The sequence below is a fragment of the Danio aesculapii genome, chromosome 1, assembly GCF_903798145.1.
Source record: "Danio aesculapii chromosome 1, fDanAes4.1, whole genome shotgun sequence".
Taxonomy (NCBI): domain Eukaryota; kingdom Metazoa; phylum Chordata; class Actinopteri; order Cypriniformes; family Danionidae; genus Danio; species Danio aesculapii.
The window spans coordinates 55,346,678-55,369,566 of record NC_079435.1 but is presented as its reverse complement, the minus strand read 5'-3'; the positions used below and the strand labels follow the sequence as shown (position 1 = coordinate 55,369,566).

General features: G+C 35.2%; 1 protein-coding gene across 2 annotated transcripts; it reads left to right on the top strand.

Annotated features, from left to right (window-relative positions):
- The first annotated feature begins 453 nt into the window (after positions 1-453).
- abcb6a (ATP-binding cassette, sub-family B (MDR/TAP), member 6a) lies at positions 454-22,889 on the top strand. Of its 2 annotated transcripts, none has more exons than XM_056463098.1 (19): positions 454-1,006; positions 4,295-4,432; positions 4,544-4,733; positions 6,509-6,601; positions 6,693-6,885; positions 8,415-8,536; positions 9,837-9,946; positions 10,054-10,119; positions 12,166-12,291; positions 12,552-12,628; positions 12,739-12,802; positions 12,887-12,972; positions 13,388-13,445; positions 13,565-13,669; positions 16,484-16,658; positions 17,095-17,207; positions 18,953-19,047; positions 20,368-20,436; positions 20,545-22,889. In XM_056463098.1, exons 1-19 carry the CDS (start codon positions 491-493, stop codon positions 20,702-20,704), a joined length of 2,556 nt encoding a protein of 851 aa, XP_056319073.1. In that variant the 5' UTR covers positions 454-490; the 3' UTR covers positions 20,705-22,889. The 2 variants fall into 2 exon arrangements, with proteins under 2 accessions (XP_056319073.1, XP_056319064.1); XM_056463089.1 differs by having other exon boundaries at positions 13,385-13,445.

Below are 22,889 nucleotides of genomic sequence, written 5' to 3'. Positions count from 1 at the left end.
TCTGTGTAGAGTTTGCATGTTCTCCCTGCGTTCGCGTGGGTTTCCTCCAGGTGCTCCGGTTTCCCCAACAGTCCAAAGACATGTGGTACAGGTGAATTGGGTAGGCTAAATTGTCCGTAGTGTATGAGTGTGAATGGGTGTGTATGGATGTTTCCCAAAGATGGGTTGCAGCTGGAAGGGCATCCGCTGTGTAAAACATATGCTGGATAAGTTGGCGGTTCATTCCGCTGTGGCGATGCCAGATTAATAAAGGGCCTAAGCCGAAAAGAAAATGAATGAATGAAAAATTAAAAACGGCTTTTATTCTAGCCAAAATAAAACAATATTAAACTTTTTCCAGAAGAAAAAAATATTGTCGGAAAAATTCCTTGCTCTGATAAACATCATTTGGGAAATATTTGAAAAAGAAAAGAGGGCTAATAAATTGACTTTAACTGTAATATTTTCCAGATACTCTTTGTGTGGATCCCCTATCATCATCATCATCATTATGGTGGAAATGAAGAGTTACTGTGAAGCTGGCATCTCCATGCAGCAGGTCTGGGTGGAGGGCGGCCTGACTCTGTGTTTCTACTTCACCCTGGTCCCCTCTGTCCTCCTCACCCTCCTCTTCCTCTTCGGCACACTGCTGTGTATTTGGTACAGCCGCTATGGCACAGATATGGAGCCTAAATTCGTCCCCCGCTCTGGATTGTACCGGCTGCAGGTGGGCCTGTCGGTGCTGCTGGTCTTGCAGGCTCTGGGCTGGATGGTGTTTCGGCTGAGCTGGAACGCAGAGCTCCCAGGATATGTGGTTTTGTACGGATGCCTCTCCATGCTGGGCTGGATGTGGGCTGTAGTTCTGCTACGTCTGGAGAGAAGGAAGGTTCTGGTGCAGGACAGAACCAGAGGACACAGCACTGTACTGCTTCTTTACTGGGCTGTAGCTTTCGCAGCTGATAATCTGGCGTTTGTGTCGTGGATGAGCACTCAGTGGTGGTGGAGTCTGGAGACGTCTGAGCAACAGGTACGTTTGTGAAGCCTTTATGGACCATTTTCACATTTCTGCGTTTTTCCCAGTCATCTTTGGGTAAACTTAGAGTGCAGTGAATGGGAGTACAACAAATAATTTTTTACAATGCTATTGGCTGAAGTAATCAAGGAAAAACTCCACGATGGTGTTATCAAGACTTTCAGAAAAATGAAAAAAATAGCGTGAGACTGATAACGGGACAGAAGAGAGAATACTGTCAAATTTACTGTCCTGTCCCATAGACACTGCATTAGAAACACCTCGCATAGTCATTATATTTTTATAATTTCATGCAAAAATTGTATGAAACGTATAGCAGAGAAAATAACTATTGAACATGTCACAATTTTTCTTTGAAAACATATTTCCAAAGGTGCTGTTAACTTGAAATTTGTTGGATGTCGGATGCACGATTTTGGATGTTGGTAACAACTAAAGAAATCCATATATGCAAAGAAAACAAATCTAATTACTTTACAAATCAAGTTATGCGTAATAAAATGAAACGGCACAGGGAAAAAGTATTGAACACATGAAGAAAGGGAGGTGTTGAAAGACATGGGTAGCCCAGACAGCAGCTGAAATCTCTCAGTAGTTCTTCAGCAACCCTCTGCCCTTCCTCATTGTAAATTAATATTAGCTGCTTCAGTTCAACATCTACAATAACAGGATGATGAAGATGAAACCAGGATGAACATTTGAGCTAGACAATGATCCAAAACAGAGCCAAGGAAACTCTTAAATGCTTTCAGAGAAAGAAAATCAAGCTGTAGAATGGCCAAGCTAATCACCTGACTTGAATCCAATAGAAAATACAAAATAAAGCTCAGATTTGATGGACAAGACCCATAGAAACATCCAGATTTCTACACTCTGTTGAAGTCTGTGAAAAACTCACACCTGAGCAATGCATGTGACCTCATTCTCCATATGAGAGGCGTCTTTAAGCTGCCATCACCAATAAAGCCTTTTATATAAAGTATTAAATACGTTTCAGTAGTTCAGTACTTTCTCCTTGTGTCATTTCATTGTTATTACACAGAACTAATTGTTCAGATTTGCTTGTTTTGTTTTATTTTTAGGCTTGTATTGTGTGTGTTTTTTTTTTTTTTTTAAATCAAAATCTGGTTCAATTTCATGTCAACAGCTGCTTTGGTATTATTTCCAGGAAAAACATGACGTGTTTAATACTTATTTCCCACACTGTGTATGAATACATATAAATGTATGTTTAAAAAAATAAAAATAAACAAATTAAAATATATATATATATATATATATATATATATTAAAGACTTCATTAACAAACCAACCTATATAGTTTCATTGCCTGAATATTATATATTATTTAATTCTACAAAAAGGAAACATTTGTTTTCTGCTGGGTATTTGCGTTTTTATTTTTTATTTTCAATGGATAAAAAAAACATTATTATTATTATTATTAATAATAATAATAATAATAATAATAATAATAATAATAATATGACAGTTAATTCCCTATTGAGCTGCAGTTTCTTGCCTGTAGGTATGTATGTGTGTATATACATAACCTTTGGGACAGATGCATTTTTTCATGTAGTATTAGAAAAGCTGCACACACACCATGACTCGGCATTATGGTAATTTTTAAAAGGATTGTTTGTTTATAATATATATCGCTGATACAGTAGTTTTGCAATGCTGAATGATTCTGCAATTCTGTCAAGTTTTACTGTCATTAAAACAATATTGTTGAATCACTGCCTGTCCTTGTAGTAGGCAGTAGCATGAGTAAATATTGCTGGTCATGGTTGGATTTAGCTGCATTCCTTGCTGCCCACATTGGCCACACCCCGACTGTTTGAACCTGACCAATCAGATAACAGTTTTTTCTGACACTTCATGACATGGCAGTTTTACTCTACTCATTCAGGTCTTGCTAGTTGAATATATTTTATAATGGAAGCCAACAATTTTGCCAGATCTAATATAAATATAAATTAGCCAAAAATAATTAACGTGAATAATGGAGCATTTTTACAACAATATGAGAAAAATAATTGAATTCTCTGGATTTAGTTTGGAGTTATGTGTTTGAGTAAAACACAAATATAACTTTATTTTAATCTGTAAATTGCTGCAATAAAATATCAAAAATCTGTTTTTTATTTTATTTACTTAAATCCTATTAAATGGATTTGATTGCAATTTATTAAGTGTATCTGCATGGGGTGTTTTATCAATAATAATAATAATAATAATAATAATAATAATAATAATAATATATTTTTAACATGGTTAAATTCAAATATTATATTATAAAACTTAATTAAATAAAAAATTGTATTTAGAATTACAATAATTACAATATTTATATAATAATGCATTAAAGGTTTAATTACTTTTACAAAGGATAAATCCTAATTATATTTTATTTCATTTTGTATATAATACGGTTTTATATAAATAAATAAATAAATAGTAAAATAACCCAATTTCTCTGGATTTACTGGTCCATTATGTATGGGTTTGAGTAAATGGTTGATATTTGTTTTATTCTATAAAGTTCTGATAAAATTTGTTCAAAATTTCAATTATAAATAATATTGTTTAGAGCTTTTTTGTGGATTTAATTTGTTGTGACTGAAATTCGGGCTTAGTACATCGTTTAGTGGTTTCTTAGTGAAGTTGGTAGGTAGGTGAATATACTTGCAAAGCCACAGACCACACAAGTTTATCAACAAAAGGGTTTCTTTGGCCTGAAAGTATCACCCGAAGACAAAGGCACCGTCGTTAAGACCCTGCCCCTAGCATTTGCATGACATTGGCACAGCCAGTGCTCAGGAACCAAGAGATTTCAAGTTTCTAGTGGTTAGTGCGTCGACATATAGCACCCAGGTGCTTACGGCGACCCGAGTTCGATTCCGGGCTCGAGGTCCTTTGCCGATCCTGCCCGTCTCTTTGATCCCCATACTTGTCTGAAAGTCTCCACTGTCCTGTCAATAAAGGTGAAAACCCCTATAACCCCTAACAACAACAAAAAACTAAGAATATAACTTGCAGTTATATATAGATTATTGTTAATTTGGAACTTGATTACATAAATTTATATCCCCACACCCTCTTGTAATTTTTATTTTATTTTTTTCAAATAAAAACTATTATGTTTAGAAATGTGTTGAAAAAATCTCTCCATTAAACAGAAATTGGGGGAGAAATATACAGGGGGGCTAATAATTCAGGGGGGCTAATAATTCTGACATCAACTATATATAAAATCTTATGACTTTATCTCTGCAGATGGAGTTTGCGTTCTGGCTGGTGAGATACTTCGGCTCAGGTTTGCTGTTCCTGTTAGGCCTCAAAGCTCCAGGTTTGCCCCGCCGGCCGTACATGCTTCTGGTCAATGAAGACGAGCGAGACGTGGAGCACGGAGCAGTACGACATTAGATTCACTCTCAAAACTGCACTACTGTTATATCTTAATCTTGAGTTATTATTGAGTTATTATTGAGTTGTTATTCTATCTTATTTCTTGCATCTTTTCAGCCACTGTTGGGTAATTCTGATGAGGATCAGTCTACATGGAAAGACTTTGGCAAGAAGGTGCGTTTGTTGGTACCGTACATGTGGCCTAAAGGAAGTGTTCTGCTCCAGCTGCTGGTTCTGATGTGCCTCGGGATGCTGGGAATCGAGCGTGCCATCAATGTGTTTGTGCCCATCTACTACAAAAACATAGGTACGGATAAAGAGGGATTAGCTTGGTCTCAAATGGCATCCTTGCTCCATTTTTCACAGTCTGCACAGAGTCTATACCAATTTGGGCTGTGCAACACATTCTGAAATTAAATGTGCTACAACTTTTAAATATGAGTAGGTGTAAATAATTAGGTATATGTTAAAAATATTATTTATTTGAGTTGTATTTGACACATATATATGCTTTATATAAAACATTTCTAAAACGTTTTGGTTGTTTTATTGTTGTCAATTTTTGGTTATTTCAAAAATTGAAAATGACAATTGGTCAGAATTACAAATATTTTCACTTGTTGTGATCAATAATCAGGTTTATTCCACCAACTAATGATTACTTCACTCATTTTAGGTAAAAAATAAAATAAAATTGGTATTGTTTAGTCTAAAAATTACTAAAAACATGTCTAAAAATGGGCAACTTTTTGTTATTTTACACCCAACAATATGGTGACGCATTTCTGCCACACACATTATTTTTCTACTCAATAATGTCATGATGATAAGTTTTTTTTCTCATTAAAACTAAATAATTTCTTACAATAAATAGATGTTATTTCTTTAAAACAACATATTTTCTAATAATAATGAGGCGTTGTGTTATAGCAAGTGGTAATAATGCGGTAGATCTATTTGATACTTTCATCTGTTTAGTCTCAGGTGTTTAAGATGCTGACGTAGTGCTCGCATGCTAATAATGATCCATGCAGTGAATATAACTCAATGTTTATAAAATATTGCTGTGGTTTAAGCTGCGGAGAAATTAAAAACAAACTAGTTAATTTAAGTGTGCTAGATTTAAACTGATTCCTTTACTATTCCAAAATGATCATGACATGTATAAAATATTGTGCTTTAACAAGAAAAATAATTATATTATTATTTTCAATGAATAATTTTTTACAATACAACATTCCATACAGAAAATCTATTTTTATTTGCTTTGTAAAAATACATTTATTTATTTATTTATTTATTTATTTATTTATTTATTTGTTTATTTATTTATGTAATGATCAAAGTAAAATAAACAGGTAATAATGGATATTTTTCTGATCTAATAAATGTTCTGATCTATAAAAACTATCAAGGTGCAAACATTTAGACATTATGAATGAATGAAAACCTGGACAGATATTCTGACTCTTATTGGCTATTTTCATCTCATCTCTAGTCCCGTCATTAGTATTTATTTTCAACTCTAGGTTCTCCTTCTAGCCAATAGCAGAACAGCACCTACAGGGTGGGTGGGAATAAAGGTTTTCAGCATATATGAGCACACCCCAATTTGAAAATGAATATTTTTGTCAATTTCTCAGTGAATATGGGTAATATATTGGTGCATTTGAACTAAACTGATTTATTAAACAGATATATTTATTAAAATAATAGTTTAGTCACCAAACATATTTAGAAATGGAAAGATAATACAATTAAATTCAAGCAAAATATTGCAAAAAAAGTACAAACTACAACATTTCAACAAAATTGCAGATATTTTTTTGTTTCTCTTGATTTTCCCCTAACATATAAATTTGAGCTACTAATTTTTGAACCATTATTGTAAGTTATTTTGTTACATTATGTCCAGATTTGGCTTTACTACTGACTGATCTAATGTACATGCACAAATATAATATTATAAAGCTTCCTATAGAAAATATTAATTTAAATGAGAGATTTGTGGGGGGTGTACTCATATATGCTGAGCTCTGTACATCAAAAATTATAATAATCTTTAACATGATAATTTCATAGTGAACCAGCTGACAGACGGGAGCTCCTGGAAGACTCTGGCGATGACAGTGTGTGTTTACTGTCTCCTGAAGTTCCTGCAGGGAGGTGGAGCTGGTGAGGAAAACATCTTAAAGTTTATTCATATCTAAAAAAGCTTGATATGCATTTTAATTACAGTCTTGTGTCCATCTGTCTCTGTGTGCAGGCGCGTCCGGGTTTGTGAGTAACTTGCGCTCGTTCCTGTGGATTCGCGTGCAGCAGTACACTAACCGTGTGGTGCAGGTGCGTCTCTTTGCTCATCTGCACGCTCTGTCTCTGCGATGGCATCTGGGCCGCCGGACAGGAGACGTCTTGAGGAGCATCGACAGAGGAACATCCTCCATCAACAGCCTGCTCAGGTCAGAGACGACAACTGTTTCAATTAGATATTACTATCGCATCTTTATAACACAGACTGGTTGATGATGTCCTTATATAGGTTGGTACTTAAGGTTGATAATGATTCACCCTCCTGTGAATTTTTTTTTCTTTTTCAAATATTTCCCAAATGATGTTTAACAGAGCTAGGAATTTTTCACAGTATTTCCTATAATATTTTTTCTTCTGGAGAAAGCCTTGTTTGTTTTATTTTGGCTAGAATAAAAGCATTTTTTTATTTCTTTTAAACAATTTTAAGGTCAATATTATGAGCCCCCTTAAACTATATATATTTTTTTTCAATTTGTCTACAGAACAAACCATCATTATACAATGACTTGCCTAATAACCCTAACCTGCCTAGTTAACCTAGTTTTAAATGCCACTTTAAGCTGAATACTAGTATCTTGAAAGATATCAAGTCAAATATTATTTACTGTCATCATGACAAAGATAAAGGAAATCAGTTATTAGAAATGAGTTATTAAAACTGTTATGTTTAGAACTTCTTTCCATTAAACAGAAATTGGGGAAAAAATACAGGGGGGTAATAATTCAGGAGGGCCAATAATTCTGACTTGTGTCTTGAGCTGTTTGTTTGTACCTGCAAATATACCTTAGGTCAATTTAACTAATGTATTTATTATAGATAAAATTTAGAGTAAAAAAAAGGTCAAAGTGTGAAATGGTATTACAGATTAACATTTATTTTTGTGTTTTTTTTTAAAGCTGAATTTGCAGCATCTCGACTCTTTCATTGTCATATGATCATTCAGAAATCATTATAATATGCTGAGATTTGCTGTTCTATTGTAATCACTTATTATCACTTTCTATGTATGTGTGTATATATGTATATATATATATATATATATATATATATGTATGTGTGTGTGTGTGTGTGTGTATATATATATGTGTGTGTGTGTGTGTGTGTGTGTATATATATATATGTGTGTGTATAAATATATATATGTATATGTGTGTGTATATATATATATATATATGTATATGTGTATATATATATATATATATATATATATGTATATATATGTATATGTATATGTATATATATATATGTATATGTATATATGTGTATATATATATATATATATATATATATATATATATGTATATGTGTGTGTGTGTATATATACATGTATATGTGTATATAATGCAGCTTTAAAAAACAAGAAAAAATTTGGATTTTAACTACATGCAGTTAATATAAAAACTGTTATTTTACAGTTCTGCTGTATTTTTTTATATTTTTGAAAATTAAATGAAAATTAAATGCAGTTATGGTGAGTTAGTCTTCTTTTAAAACTTCTTTAAAAATTGTACTGATCTCAAACTTTTGACCAGTAATGTAGGTCTGTGTGCAATTTTAGTCTTGGATGCTTTAGTATCAATGTATATAAGATAGTTATGTATATAAACTATAGACTAAATATAACAGTCTGTGTGTTTCCCTGAAATTATGTTTATTTATTTATTTTTTTCCCAACAGCTACATCGTGTTCAGCATCTTCCCAACCATCGCTGACATTGTCATCGCCATCGTCTATTTCATATCCAATTTCAATGCCTGGTTCGGCCTTATCGTCTTTGTATGCATGGCTCTCTACCTCAGTGAGTACTAAACAATGGTCATTTCCAAGTCTGTATATATGCATAATGTGTGTATATATATCAACATAGCCTTTAAAAGTTGGACAGTGTTCATTGTTTACTGAAAATATTGCACTTTTTCCTTGCCTCCTTTTCATTTGGGATTGGGTTAAATATTAAAAGTAAAACCTCTATACTGAGAACAATGATGGAAACTTGAGATCTTGAACTATGTGATTAGAAGAATAACTATGTAGAGGGACTTATTGTAATTTACTCAAAGGGATGGTGTCCAGAGGTTTGTTTCAACATTTTTAACTCCTAAATTTCAAGTTAAACCTGTAGGCCTTGACTAGCTGGTTGGAGGTTTGAGTAATGCTGACTGTTTAAGATTTAACAATAGCATTCTGTGCTTTATATACTATATATGCTGCATTGCCTATTGTATTTTTGGTGCTGTCAAGTGTATTTTATTGTTAAAGGAGAACTATTATGCTTCTTTTTACAAGATATATGATAAGTCTCTGATCTCCCTAGAATGTGTATGTGAAGTTTCAGCTAAAAATAACCCACAAATATTGTTTTATAACTCTTTGAAACTGCTCCTTTTAGGCTTTGATACTAATTGTGCTGTTTTGGTGACTGTCGCTTTAAATTCAAATGAGATTGTGCTATATTCAAAAGAGGGCAGAGCTACAAATGCCTGTGTGTCAGCATAGTGACAGATTCAAAAACAAGACTACATGTCTTGCGCTAATGAGGGAGAGATTGTAACTAATGGGCGGGGCTTTCTCCCGTGATGATACGTATAACGGGAGAATGTCAAGTGTTTCTGCAGACTGTTTTAATGAAATGTGATTATAAAAAACAAAATTAATAAATCTTTGCCATCAGGCTGGTTATATTCACAGACTGTTGCCACACAACTGTGTTTAAACCCTTTATAAAATTGATTTTTGGATAATAGGGCCCCTTTAACTGAAACTATATATTAAAAAAAAGTTTTCAGCAATTGAAAATGAAATGAAATGAAATGAAATATAAAAATTAGATATAGTAAACTTCAAAAATGTAAAATAAGTTTGAGCATGAGCATAACAAAAAAATGTATTTCAATAACAATAGGTAAATATAAATAATAACATGCATTACAATAACACTTATAACAAAAGGAATCAAAATGAACTAACATTAAAATGAATTGTCCATTGTCCACATAGCCAAACTGCAGGAAAGCTAATTAAAGTCACTAAAGATTGATGCAAATATAGCAGATCAGCTTTTTATTTATTGACTGCTCTGTTATCTGTGTCTCCGTCAGCTCTCACCATCTTTATCACTGAATGGAGAACCAAATACAGGCGCGATATGAACACACAAGATAACAACGCCAAATCCAAAGCTGTGGACTCTTTATTGAACTTTGAGACGGTAGGGCTTCTCTTTGTTTGGCTAAGGTGTAAGAATGTGTGTTACAAATGCAATGTAATATATAATGCGCACAATATGATGAGACTGCATTATTATATTATCAACAGGTGAAATATTACAATGCAGAAAGTTACGAAGTCAGCCGCTTTGAGGACGCCATCCTGAAATACCAGGTAAAGTGTTTTTAGGCAGCGAATTGGTTGTGTTTTATAGTTATTTGTTTTGTAATGTCTTATAAAGGGTGTCTGCAGGGCACTTAAAAAGTCTTAAATTTACTGTTGTAGGTCATAAATCATTTTAAACTGGGCATGCTTACACTAGATACAGTTGCCTTGAACCGCGCCGAAGTGCGCTTGTCCCCCCTCCTCTCTCCTCTGATGGCCTGTACTCATCTTTACCTTCTAAGCTGGAGCGCGCTTATGTCATCGATGATGCGACTGTTCAGTTTAACATGAAGAGAATCGCTCTCGCTCAGCACAGTGCCATTGCTTTAGTTATATTGTTTTGAATGATTTTCAATCATTTGGGATGCAGTGACACAGTCAAATATCTTGCAGAACAGATCCACCACTTTTGACGCTCATAAATTATCAGAAACTTCTCATGCTGCAGGTATAAGGAGGTTAACCTGAAGGCATCAGCTGACGTGCAGCAAGGGGTTTGCATCTTTAATAAACTATGACAGTTTGCGCTCATTGAACAGTAAGAATGATTCATAAATCCATATGAAATAGTCCCTTAAAAGTGACGTTGCGTCATTAGTTTCATGCTCAGGTGCAATTTGGACTCACACCACAGGCGCCTGAGCCCAACCGAACAGCACTCTGGCACACTTCTTTCAACCGGGTAAGGGCCGAATCGGAGCACTCGCACTAGTCAAACAGACTGGAAAAGCCCAGGCACGGTTCAGATATATATATTTTATATATATTTATATATATATATATATATATATATATATATATATATATATATATATATATATATATATATATATATATATATATATATATATATATATATATATATATATATATATTTATATACACACACGTACATATATATATATATATATATATATATATATATATATATATATATATATATATATATATATATATATATATATATATATATATATATGTATGTATTTGTGTATATATATATATATATATATATATATATATATATATATATATATATATATATATATATATATATATATATATATATATATATGTATTTGTGTATATATATGTATACACACACACAGTTAGAGTTTGCTTGTTTTGATCATAGACTATAATAAATATGGCTGTAGTATTCGTGACGTTACCCATAGGTTCGCCATTTTGTTCGTGCATCATTGCGCCGACCAGGGGTAACCAAAAATGGGCAAAGAGGCGGGGCATGAGCAGAGCCAGAGATGCCTGCTAACATTTTGCTCATATGATTTTTTTTCTTTGAGAAAAACGCTTAACACTTCATTACCTGTGACTTGTTTGTGTTCTGTAACCACTTGTGCTTGGTTGTACACTATATCAATATATTCTGCCGTATTTTCTACAGGAGGAAAACGTGAATTCCTTCCAACTACTTAAACCCTCATAGAATAAAACAAAAATGCGATATATGTATGCAGAGTTCAGCAGCTAATCAGCTGGAATCAGCTGAGGTTACATGATGGCGAGCAGCGAGACCTAGCTGTCACTCAAGTGACCACTCCCTTATTTATGCAGACCTAATATAAATGAAATGAATGCGTTATAAAAAATCACCCCCTCACAGTTTTCATAAAGGGTAATATTAGCTATATACACCAAAACCATCTTTTGTACCAGGCTGTAAACATGTTTTTATCAGCTGTAAAATTGGCCAATTTAGCACTGTGAACATCAGGAGTTTCTGGAGCCAGCCCCTAAAGGCCAATCGATGAATTACAGTTTTAGTTACTTCTGTATTGGCTTCACAAGGGAGAGCAAGATGTTGCCGCTTGGTTTTGACACATTATTTGAAATATATGGCTAAGAAATAACGAAATAATTCATATATAATTTTTTTTGATGGGTTAGACCAGACCATTAGAACAAATGTTTAGCGTTTAGCCCTGTATAAGTCTGAAATTTCATTCATAATGGTCTTAAGAAGTTAATTTACTTGTTGGAACCCTGTAATAGACCACAGTAATGAATCATAAATATCGTTTTTGTTTAAATCAGGTATCGGAGTGGAAAACCAATGCATCTCTGGCACTCTTAAATCAAACGCAGAACCTCATCATTGGTTTGGGTTTGCTGACTGGATCTTTGCTTTGTGCGTATTTTGTGACTGAGGGAAAATTTCAGGTATGAACAGTCAAGAAAATCTCAAATGTCAAACCACTTTTTGTTCAGGAAGGAAATGTTCAATGGATCAAAAGTAACAGTAAAGAAAATTTTAATGTTAAAAATACTGTTTCATTGTTTACAGATTTAGTTACAAAAGTAATTGTAGGTTAATTCTAGAATCGATCATGTATAATTGAAATAAAAAAGTGTAACTATAGGGGATTGGCTATTTAAAGAAATCAAATCCTGTAGTAATTTGTCTCTATTCTGATTTTTAGGTTGGAGATTATGTGCTGTTTGGAACATACATCATCCAGCTCTACACTCCTCTCAACTGGTTTGGAACTTACTACCGGTGTGAAGATTTTTAATCTTAATTTATAGTCCATCATTAGTGTGTTCATTACAAAATGTATGTATTTTTAAAGAAGTGACAATATATATAAAACAACATTTTTTGGACAGAATGATCCAGAACTCCTTCATCGATATGGAAAGCATGTTCAAGCTCTTCACCGAGGAAGAAGAGGTAAAAATTTATTTGCTTTTGTTTCCATTGAAATTCACAGCACAGATGATTATGAATAATTAATGACACGATCCATTGATTTAGGTGAAGGATGAAGTCAACGCAGGAAACCTTTACTACAGACAGGGGAAAGTAGAGTTTGAGAACGTTTTCTTCAGCTATACACAAGGGTAAGTTATTATTATTATTATTATTTATTCATTCATTCATTCACTCATTCATTTATATGTTTTAAGCAGCAGATGCCCTATCAGCCACAATCCAGTCCTTGGAAACAACCATACACACACACATTCATGGTCAATTTATTCAATTCAACTATTGCATATGTATTTGAACTGTGGGGGAAACCAAAGCACCCGGAGGAAACCCACATCAACACACGGAGAACATGCACACAGAATTGCCTACTGGCCCAGTCGGGACTCGAACCAGCAACCTTCTTGCTGTGAGGCGACAGTGTTAACCACTGAGCCACCATGCTGCCCTATTATTATTATTATTATTATTATTAATCTGCATCAGGTTTGAGCAATATTTATTTAATAATGTGCCAGTTTTATTTAATACGTATTTGTTTAGCAGCAAGGAGATTCTGAAAGATGTCTCTTTTACCGTTCTCCCAGGGCAGACAGTCGCTCTTGTAAGTTCGTTTTAGTTCGATTTTGCATTCATCATTTAATTAGATGCTCATGAGAATTTCAAGTTGAAATGTTAATGTTTCGTTTTTTCCTCTGCTGTGTCACGTGTAACCTCTTTTAGGTCGGACAGTCTGGATCAGGAAAAAGCACCATCATCCGTCTGCTCTTCCGCTTTTATGATGTTCAAGGCGGGTGTATAAAGATCGATGGCCAAGACATCTCAAAGGTGAATCTGACAAATAGCTGTCATGAAAATTGTGATCTAGCGACCCGTCTGTATGTATATTTGAAATTATTTATTAGGATAAATCTCTTGACATTCAATTCAATTACCTTTATTTGTATAGCGCTTTTACCGTGTAGATTGTGTTGAAGCAGCTTCACTAGAAGATTCTAGTAAATTGAAACAGTGTAGTTCAGTTTTCAGTGTTTAAGTTCAGTTCAGTTTAGCTCAGTTCAGTGTGGTTTATTAATCACTACTGAGATGTACCAGCTATTGGTGGTTCTCATGTGAATGATAGGTTGATGCTGCCCTAAACACCAATCCAAAAAATTCGAGATGCCCTTTAACAGGGAGGTGAACTGTTTTGAATAAAGTCCATGTGAAATCAAAAGTTACAATGTTTATTTTGCTAGCTCATATTGTTAAGCCACGGTCACACTAGAGTTTAAGAAGGGAAAATTTTGTCGTACGGCAAGTTTTGTCGATAGCAACTGCATATTAAAGGGCACCTATGGTAAAAAATCTACTTTTCAAGCTGTTTGGACAGACATATGTGCATGTATGTTGTATAGACCGTCATATTGGGGTGATATAAGCACACCCAGTGCTTTTTTTTCAATTGAACAACATGAAAAACGGTGGACCAAATGGAGCTGTTTTCAAATCGACCGCTACCTGACGTAGGAGAGCGGTCCCCCCGCCCACCAATATTGTATCATACCTCACCAACATCATATCCTCAGTTTGTTAATTCATGTCCGCCATTTTCAGCATGAGTCGAAGCGATATCACTAAAGGAACACCCTAGCTCTATTTTTAGATGCAAGGCTCATTGGGCTCAACAAAAGATCAATATTCTCCACATTATTGCTCTAATCGGAATTATTGGTTGTATCTTTAGGTAGGTTTGCAAACATGTGTACTTCTCATTGAGTCTACCTTATACTTCAGCCGTTTGCATTTCTCGCGATCCCAGAAGCTCTCTGTGATCTTAACTAGCATGCGTTTTAGAATTCTAAACATAGGTTTCTATCAGGGTACACTCAAGTCGACGGCTGGGCGCCGCGGACCGCTGCAGAAACCTATGTTTAGAATTCAAAAATGCGTGGCGCGACGATTCGGGACACTTCATGTTTCTGCCGCGCCACAGAGAGTGTCTGGTGTGCCGTGTCGCGGCTTCGAGCGGCGCATCCGGTGCCTCAGTCAAAGTTAATTCAGTGTGCGTGGTTATTAGTTTCTGTGTACAAGCTCGGCACTTGAAACTAGCACACAGTTGGCTGTAAAACTGTACAAAGACACAAATGATTTTGTACTGCTTGGTCTGTGTCCGAGTCGTACATGTACGGCTGAATGGTGATCCTCTCTCCTTCTCCGTCTGCCTGTCAGACTGTTGCAAACGCAGAGCGGGTGAGCTCATGGCCCCGCCCCCTTGTTACGTTGGCGGGAAGCCGAAACTAATTTACATGTGAAGCAACACACCCATAAATCAGCGAACTGTGGACACGCCCCCAACATGACACTTTTTAACACATTATAATAAAACAATCTGAATTGTGTTTTAAACTGAAGCTAAACTGGCACACTCAGAAGAACCATAATATTAATATTAAATCATAAAAAAGAGGTAAACTATGTGCCCTTTAATATACTTAACCACACCGCTCTTACCTTTCGTTTGCTAAGACTAGCCCCTTTCACACGTGCAAAACAGGCCCTTTTTGATAATACCGGTAAATTTGTTCTGGCAATTTTCCGGAAGAAGAAGTTGTAACATTACGGGGAATTTGCCAGAATGCTGCTCTGTGTGAACACAGAAGGAAAATTGCCTGAAAGAGCGTGCTCAGGTGAAACGTCTACTCCAGCCAATCAGAACACTCGGACACATTCACATCTGCGCTGTTTATGAAAAAAAGCCATTGAATATTTCACAGACACATTTAGCTGCTAGATGTTAGTCAGATAACATTTCTATATTCCCTCTTAATGCCAACTGTGTAAAAAATTGTCGATAAAATGCTTATGATACACCGCTGTTTGTTTACCTTCGAGCTCTGCTTGATGCGTGCAGGTGAGGGAGCCGGTGAGCGCCAGTGCACACACATATTATGGACATATCGTCATGTGAAAGTGTTCCTCTATATGTTTTCATATAAGTTGTTCGCAATACTTATCCATCCACATAATTTGTAATGTAGTCAAGTGTGTAAACGTTTAGCTGCGGTTAGCGATTCTGCCTTTGGATGTCTCAAACAAAGCAACTGCATGAATGCTAAAGCTTTAAATTAAAGTGAAACCATCAAGAAAAGGCCGACCCCCTTCCATGTTCACAAATACAAGCACAGCCATTTAGAGCTCATTTCTGGTTAATGGTGTCAGAATTTACCGGTATTTTGAAATGGATGTGTGAATCTTTTCTGGAAAATTTTCCGGAACGTCCGTGCCTGTGTGAACACCTCTTTTATAAAGTTACCTGTAAAGTAAAAATTTTACGGTATCAATGTGTGAAGGGGGCTAATGATTCACAAAAAAAGCCCCACTCCCTATTTAATATTCTGTTTCATTTGGAAGTAAATCAACAAACTGAAAAAAAATTCTCAGCTACTTCTGGTTTACATAGACTTAAGGGCACATTCATGTATTAATATATAATAAAAAACTGCAATATATCATTTAAAGAAGAAATTTTAATAGAAATAAAGCAGAACCCAAAATATGCAGTTGGTGTTACTAATAGTGTCATTGTGAAAGAACGTTTACTTTATTCTTCACATTTTTTGGTACAAAGCATGGTCATTCATGCATGTGGTTTTGTCTCAGGTGAAGCAGTCGTCTCTGCGCGCTCACATCGGTGTTGTCCCTCAGGACACGGTCCTGTTTAATGACAACATTCGAGACAATATCCGCTACGGTCGAGTCACGGCCACTGACCAAGAAGTGGAGGAAGCTGCAATCGCTGCCGACATCCATGACAAAATCATAGGCTTTCCAGATGGTGAGAACCACTTTGTGTTGTCTTTGCATCATTGAAAGTATAATTAAACTGTTGTCATTGAAAGATCGAAATTTAATTTTAATAATAAGTGAGCTCAGATTTTTTTAGATCATTAAAGGGTTAGTTCACCCACAACTAAAGATTCTGTAATCATTTACTCTCCTTTCATTTGTTCCAAATCTGTTTGATTTTGAAAGCAGAAAACGTACATCTATTGACTTCCATAGTATTTGTTATGCAAGTCAATGGTTAACGGTATTCAGCTTTCTTCACAATATCTTCCTTTGTGTTTAACAGAAGAGAAGGTTTGGAACCACTTGAGGAAGAGTAGATTTTCAGTTTTAAACAAACTGTGCCTTTATACCATCCAGAGAGCATCCTTTAGATCGTATGTGCCTTTTTTCTCATTTGATTCATAGTTGGATTCTTTTTGTAGGCTATGAGACTCAGGTGGGTGAGAGAGGGCTGAAGCTAAGTGGAGGAGAGAAGCAGAGAGTCGCCATCGCTCGCACCATCCTTAAAGCACCGCAAATCATCCTCCTGGATGAGGTACAACCACAAATGCAGTATGGGAGAATGCAATGCATTGTCTTTTTAGGATGATTTGTTAAGAAATTTTGGAATTTTAGAGCAATGTGTGCTGTGAAATTGCACTATTATTTAAAAAGTTTTAGAGCAGGGATGTCCAAACTCTGTCCTGGAGAGCCAGTGTCCTGGAGAGTTTAGCTCCAACAATAATCAAACACACCTGAACCAGCTAATCAAGCTCTTAATAGGTATACTAGAAGCTTCCTGGCAGTTGTTTTGAAGAAAGTTGGAGCTAAACTCTCCAGGACACCGGCCCTCCAGGACTGAGTTTGGACACCCCTGTTTTAGAGGATTGGGGATTTTATTTCTTTTTATTTTTTATTTCTTATTTCTTTCTACACCTGACAGTCAAGACTCTTCTAATTGTAATTTTGTATCAGTTTTTGATCAACTTTCCAGTCTATAAAGAATCCAGAAAATGTGTCCTGGCTTAAAATAAATCCATTAAAGAGCATTGATAACTCCATAACTTTGATTTTGGTTGCTAGCAAATGTATGAGATTAATTAGCACGTTAATAGGAATAATATGCATGTTTCTGGCATGCTGTTAGCTAGTTGCTAGTATAAATTTGGTTGTTCATAGCAGGAATTTAAATGTTGGTAGCTTGACTCGGCATGTTGCTAGCATGAGTTAGTATTGTACTGGCATTAACAAAGCATGTTTTGGCATACATGAATGTCACTAACAAGAATACATGTCGCTAACATAAATTAGGACTTTTTTAGTATGAATTAACATGTTGACAACATATTTTCAGCATGTTGCTAACATGAATTTGTATGTTGTCAGCACGAATATGCATTTTTCTAGCAAGAATGTTGATAGCTTGTTATTAATATGTTCAAATTAACATATTTTTTTATGTATTTCTAATATAAACCTGCATTGAATTAAAAATAAATAATCAATACAACAAAATAATAGTGCATATTTTACGTTTAATATGTAGGAATTTAGACCAATAAAATAAAAGTGGGTGAGGCTACCAAAACTGAATTGGAAAGAAATAGTAAACATAAGAACTATAAGGGGCTTTAAAATAATAATTCCTTACATTTATGTAGCGCTTTTTCTGGACACTCAAAGCGCTTTACACATTGGGGGAATCTCCTCATCCAACACCAGTGTGCAGCATCCACCTGGATGACGTGACGGCAGCCGTATTGCGCCAGATCGCACACCACACTCTAGCTGATTGGTGGAGAGGAGACAGTGTGATGAAGCCAATTATGATATGGGGGTGGTTAGGAGGCCATGATGGACATAGACCAGTGGGCAAATTTGGCCAGGATGCTGGGGTTAAACCCCTACTCTTTTTTCAAAGGACATCCTGGGATTTTTAATGACCACAGAGAGTCAGGACCTTGGTTTAACGTCTCATCCGAAAGACGGCTTTCATCCGAAAGTCCCCTTCACTAAACTGGGGTGTTAGTACCCACACAGACAGCAGGTTGAGCTCCCCCTGTTGGTCTCACTAACACCACTTCCAGCAGCATCCTAGCTTTCCCATGTGGTCTCCCATCCAGGTACAGCCCTGCTTAGCTTCAGTAGGCGACCATGTGAGAGTTGCACAGAGCTAGCTGCAGGCAAATGCAGCAGTCTGGTCTACTAATATTACTAATAACTACTTTATTAATACTAATAAAGTCCAATTTAAATGACTTTTTTTCTTCATAATCTTATTCCTTCCTCCTCTACCTGTAGGCCACATCTGCTCTAGACACTCAGACTGAGCGAAACATTCAGGCCTCGCTGGCTAAAGTCTGCGCCAACAGAACCACAGTTGTTGTGGCACACAGGTAAACAATAAATGAATTAAGAGATGTTTCCACTAAAACAAGCTTCATTAAAGGTCCTGTGAAGTGCTTTGAAATCTGCATTTTGTTATTCAAAATTTGACAATCTCAACTGACACATGAAGAGAGGGCAGGGCATACAATAGCTCCTCCCTTTATATAAAAAAAACAGCCAATAGGGTTTAGTTTTTATCACAGCTCTGCCAGTGAGAGTGGTTGAGCTGAAGCACATCAAATGAAAAGCAAATGAGAAGCATCTTTAGGGGGGCGGAGCATACTAGAGAGCATTTGATTGGTCAGAAGATTTAAAAAGAAACTGAAGTATGTAAATGACGTGAAAAAAATTATTGATACCAGCTCAGTGGTTCCCAAAGTGGGGGTTGGGGCCCCTCAGGGTGTTGTGAGATCATGAGGGAGAGTTGCTTGGTGATTTCAAAAAATCATTTTATTAAACTATTAATATGGCCATATTATATCCATAACTTACTGAAATTAATAGTAGTTAACAGTTACATTAAAAAAAACAACATGCTATTTTTTTTATTGAATTGCGATCTCTGGGGTCATTACATTCGATTAAAGACACAGCAATAGGATCAGATGCAGCAGATTGATTTCATGGCACCAGGTTAAACTTTCTGACACCTTTACGACACTCACATACATAACAAAACTGAACATGTAGGATGGTCTCTGAGTTGCATTCTCCAAAATTAAACAATGAATAGACTTGGGCCCATTGGTGTGTGTGCACCATCGTGTGCAAGGTTTGTATATTTATAACCACATCAGAGGATATTAGGGGTCATGAGTCAAAGTTTGGGAACCCCTGCACTAGCTTATCCACTTGTTAAGTCGTGACGTATGGAATACTGTTTCCGGGTCCAAACTGCTACTCATTTGTATTGAGAAAATATTTCATTATGACCACTCTTTAGTCATATCACACATTCAAAGTGAATTTTATATAAAATTATGGGGTACACAACAGTCTCTGGACTTTTAATATACCAATTTTTGATCAATTTATAAATAATGAATCACTTTCTGGCCATCGGTTATTGGGCATGGATATATATTGCGATCGTGATTTCGAAAGTGTTACAGCACTTTGTAAACGTTTATTATTACCATTTGTTGAGTCTCCCCATACAGTTTGATAGAGCGAATTGGACCTGGAAGCCACTTCGCATGACGTCACACTTAACAAGCAGATAGATATCCTTAATTGAATACATTTCATGGGACCTTTAATTTATAGTGTGTTATATAATATACTGACTTTATTTAAGTATGATGCTATCATTGATGTGCATATTGTAGATTGTCAACTATCATCGGAGCTGACGTGATTCTTGTTCTTCGTGATGGCCAGATTGTGGAGAGAGGAAGGTGAGTTGATTTATACTGTAGTGCTGGTATACTTAATCCAAAATCAAACTTGATACGGGTTAATACATGAACTCTTCGTTTAAAGTCCAGTGCTGTTGTTTGTTATAGGCATGAAGAGCTGTTGGCAAAGGATGGCCTTTACTCTGACATGTGGCAGAAACAGCAGCAGGTGCAGGATTCAGACTCTGCCTCTGACTCGGAGACTAAAGACAGAAAATCGGAGAAACTACAGCCACAGACATCCACTACAGGACATAGGGGACACTAGACATAAGGGAATCGCAATAAACGCTGGTATTATGTGCATTTTAAGCTCAAATAGTGTTGTTTAGGCTTATTATAATTTTGATTAATAGATTTTTTTTGTTTGTTGCCAGTTCTTAAAGGGATAGTTCACCCAAACAAAAAAATCTGTCATTATTTACTTAAACTTCACGTCTCCAAACCTGTCTGAGTTTCTTTTCTGTTGAACGCAAAAGAAGATATTTTGAAAAATGTTAGAAACCGTAACCATTGACTTCCATTGAATTAGTCTTTTCTACTATAGAAGTCAATGGTTACAGATTTCTAACATTGTTTAAAATAACTTCTTTTGGATTCAACAGAAGAAAGAAAGTCAAACAGGTTTGAAACCACTTGAGGGTGAGTAAATTCTCATTTTTGGGTGATTTTAGGGTTTTTACTTTTCTGTAAAGGGATAGTTTACATTATCACAATTAATCCATAGCCTCAGCAAACGGTCATTTCTAATGTCATTTTTCATAATTTATTTCAAAGGGAGAGTTAAGTAACTACAAGTTATCATTTTTTGTGCGTACTATCCCTTTAATTGTGTAAAGCTTTATTTATACACTGCAAAAAACATGCTTTTTTGTCTTGTTTCTAGTCCAAATATCTAAAAATTCTTAAATCAAAAGTCATTTTTGGACGAACAATAAATATTGTCTTGTTTTAAGAAATAATACGTCAAAAATAAGTGAGTTTTTTCCTTAAAACAAGCTTAATTATCTGCCAGTGGGGTAAGCAAAATAATCATGACTTTTATTTTGACCAATGGGCTCAAACTCAATTGCTGGAGGGCCACAGCTCTGCATAGTTTAGCTTCAAACACCTCTAACTCACACCTGCTTAATAGTCTATAGCAGTCTTGAACACCTTGATTAGTCGGAGCAGCTGTGTTTGATCAGGGTTGGAGCAAAACTGTGCAGAGCTGCAGACTTTCAGGAATCCAGTTTGAGAGCTATGATATTGACATAAGATCATTTTGCTTAGCCCCTTGGCAGATTATTAAGCTTGTTTTAAGGAAAAACTTGCTTCACTTTGATGTATTATTTCCGAAAACAAGACAATACTTTTGCTTGTCTAGAAAATGCTTACAATGTTTTAAATATTTGGATTAAAACCAAGATGACAAGACTAAGTAAGAAAAGCATGTTTGCAGTCTAAGTATAACATATTGAAGTCATTTTAACATATTAAGTCTTTCTACTCATGTATATAACATTATAAATTCACTTTGCGGAAAATGAGTGGAAGGACTTCATTTGTTATAATGACTTCAATCTGTTATGAGAGGATCACATGATGTGTAAATCCCTCCATTGCTGTATGTTTAAGACAATACATTGCTGACACTTTAGAAGGATGAATGTACAGTGCTATTGTCTATTTAAATTCACTTTTTAGGTGATTTAAGTTGCACTGATGCTCCTGATATGCTTAAGGAAGTTCTGAAAACTGATTGTAAATGTAAATACTTCTTACAACGAAAAACAATTGTAATATATATTATAATGGCCTGATTTGATTTTTAAATTGACTTATTTTTTCTGGTGCAGCTAAATAAGAGTAAATACAATACTATGGAGGCTACGTTTAGGACTTGAGTTATAAGCAGAAGGGGAAAAACATTTTCAATCAGTATAATTACTAAGATTTGTGCTCATATTTGTCTGACTGTTTATTTTCTTAACCATTTGTGTATTTAAAGATCATATGCTGTGTGGCTGGAGTGGTTTTCATTGCTTAGGTGCAATAAATATATTGTTCTTCATCATCCGTTGATTTATAAAGGGGGAAAACGCTTTACTGACACTGAACTCAGGGGATAAGGTTGAAATGAGCCACTGGGATGAGTTTTTAAGTCCATGTATGTCGGTTTCTATGAAATGAAGCTTTCTGGTAGCTTTTTAAAGTATGAAGTGGTCTCAGAATTTGCCTTGGGTAAAACAATACTCGATAAAGAATGGCTGAAGTCTGGTAAGGTTTATTTTATTGTACAGTTAAGCAACAGAAGGAATTACATTTCTATTAGCAATGGATGTAATTGTATTTCTGTTATTATTGATCGCATAGATTCTGTATTCTTTGCATAGATTTTTGTACATTAAAATGCCACATGTGTTCTGCCTTCATATTTTGTATGTATTTTAAATAAATTGGTGAAAGAGTCT

Bases quoted from the DNA above. Each gene is read 5' to 3' on its own strand.
- abcb6a (XM_056463089.1), top strand. From the start codon at position 491: ATGGTGGAAATGAAGAGTTACTGTGAAGCTGGCATCTCCATGCAGCAG. The intron at 4,433-4,543 runs GTACGACATTAG...GCATCTTTTCAG, and splicing joins GAGACGTGGAGCACGGAGCA to CCACTGTTGGGTAATTCTGA. The intron at 16,659-17,094 runs GTGAGAACCACT...TTCTTTTTGTAG, and splicing joins AATCATAGGCTTTCCAGATG to GCTATGAGACTCAGGTGGGT.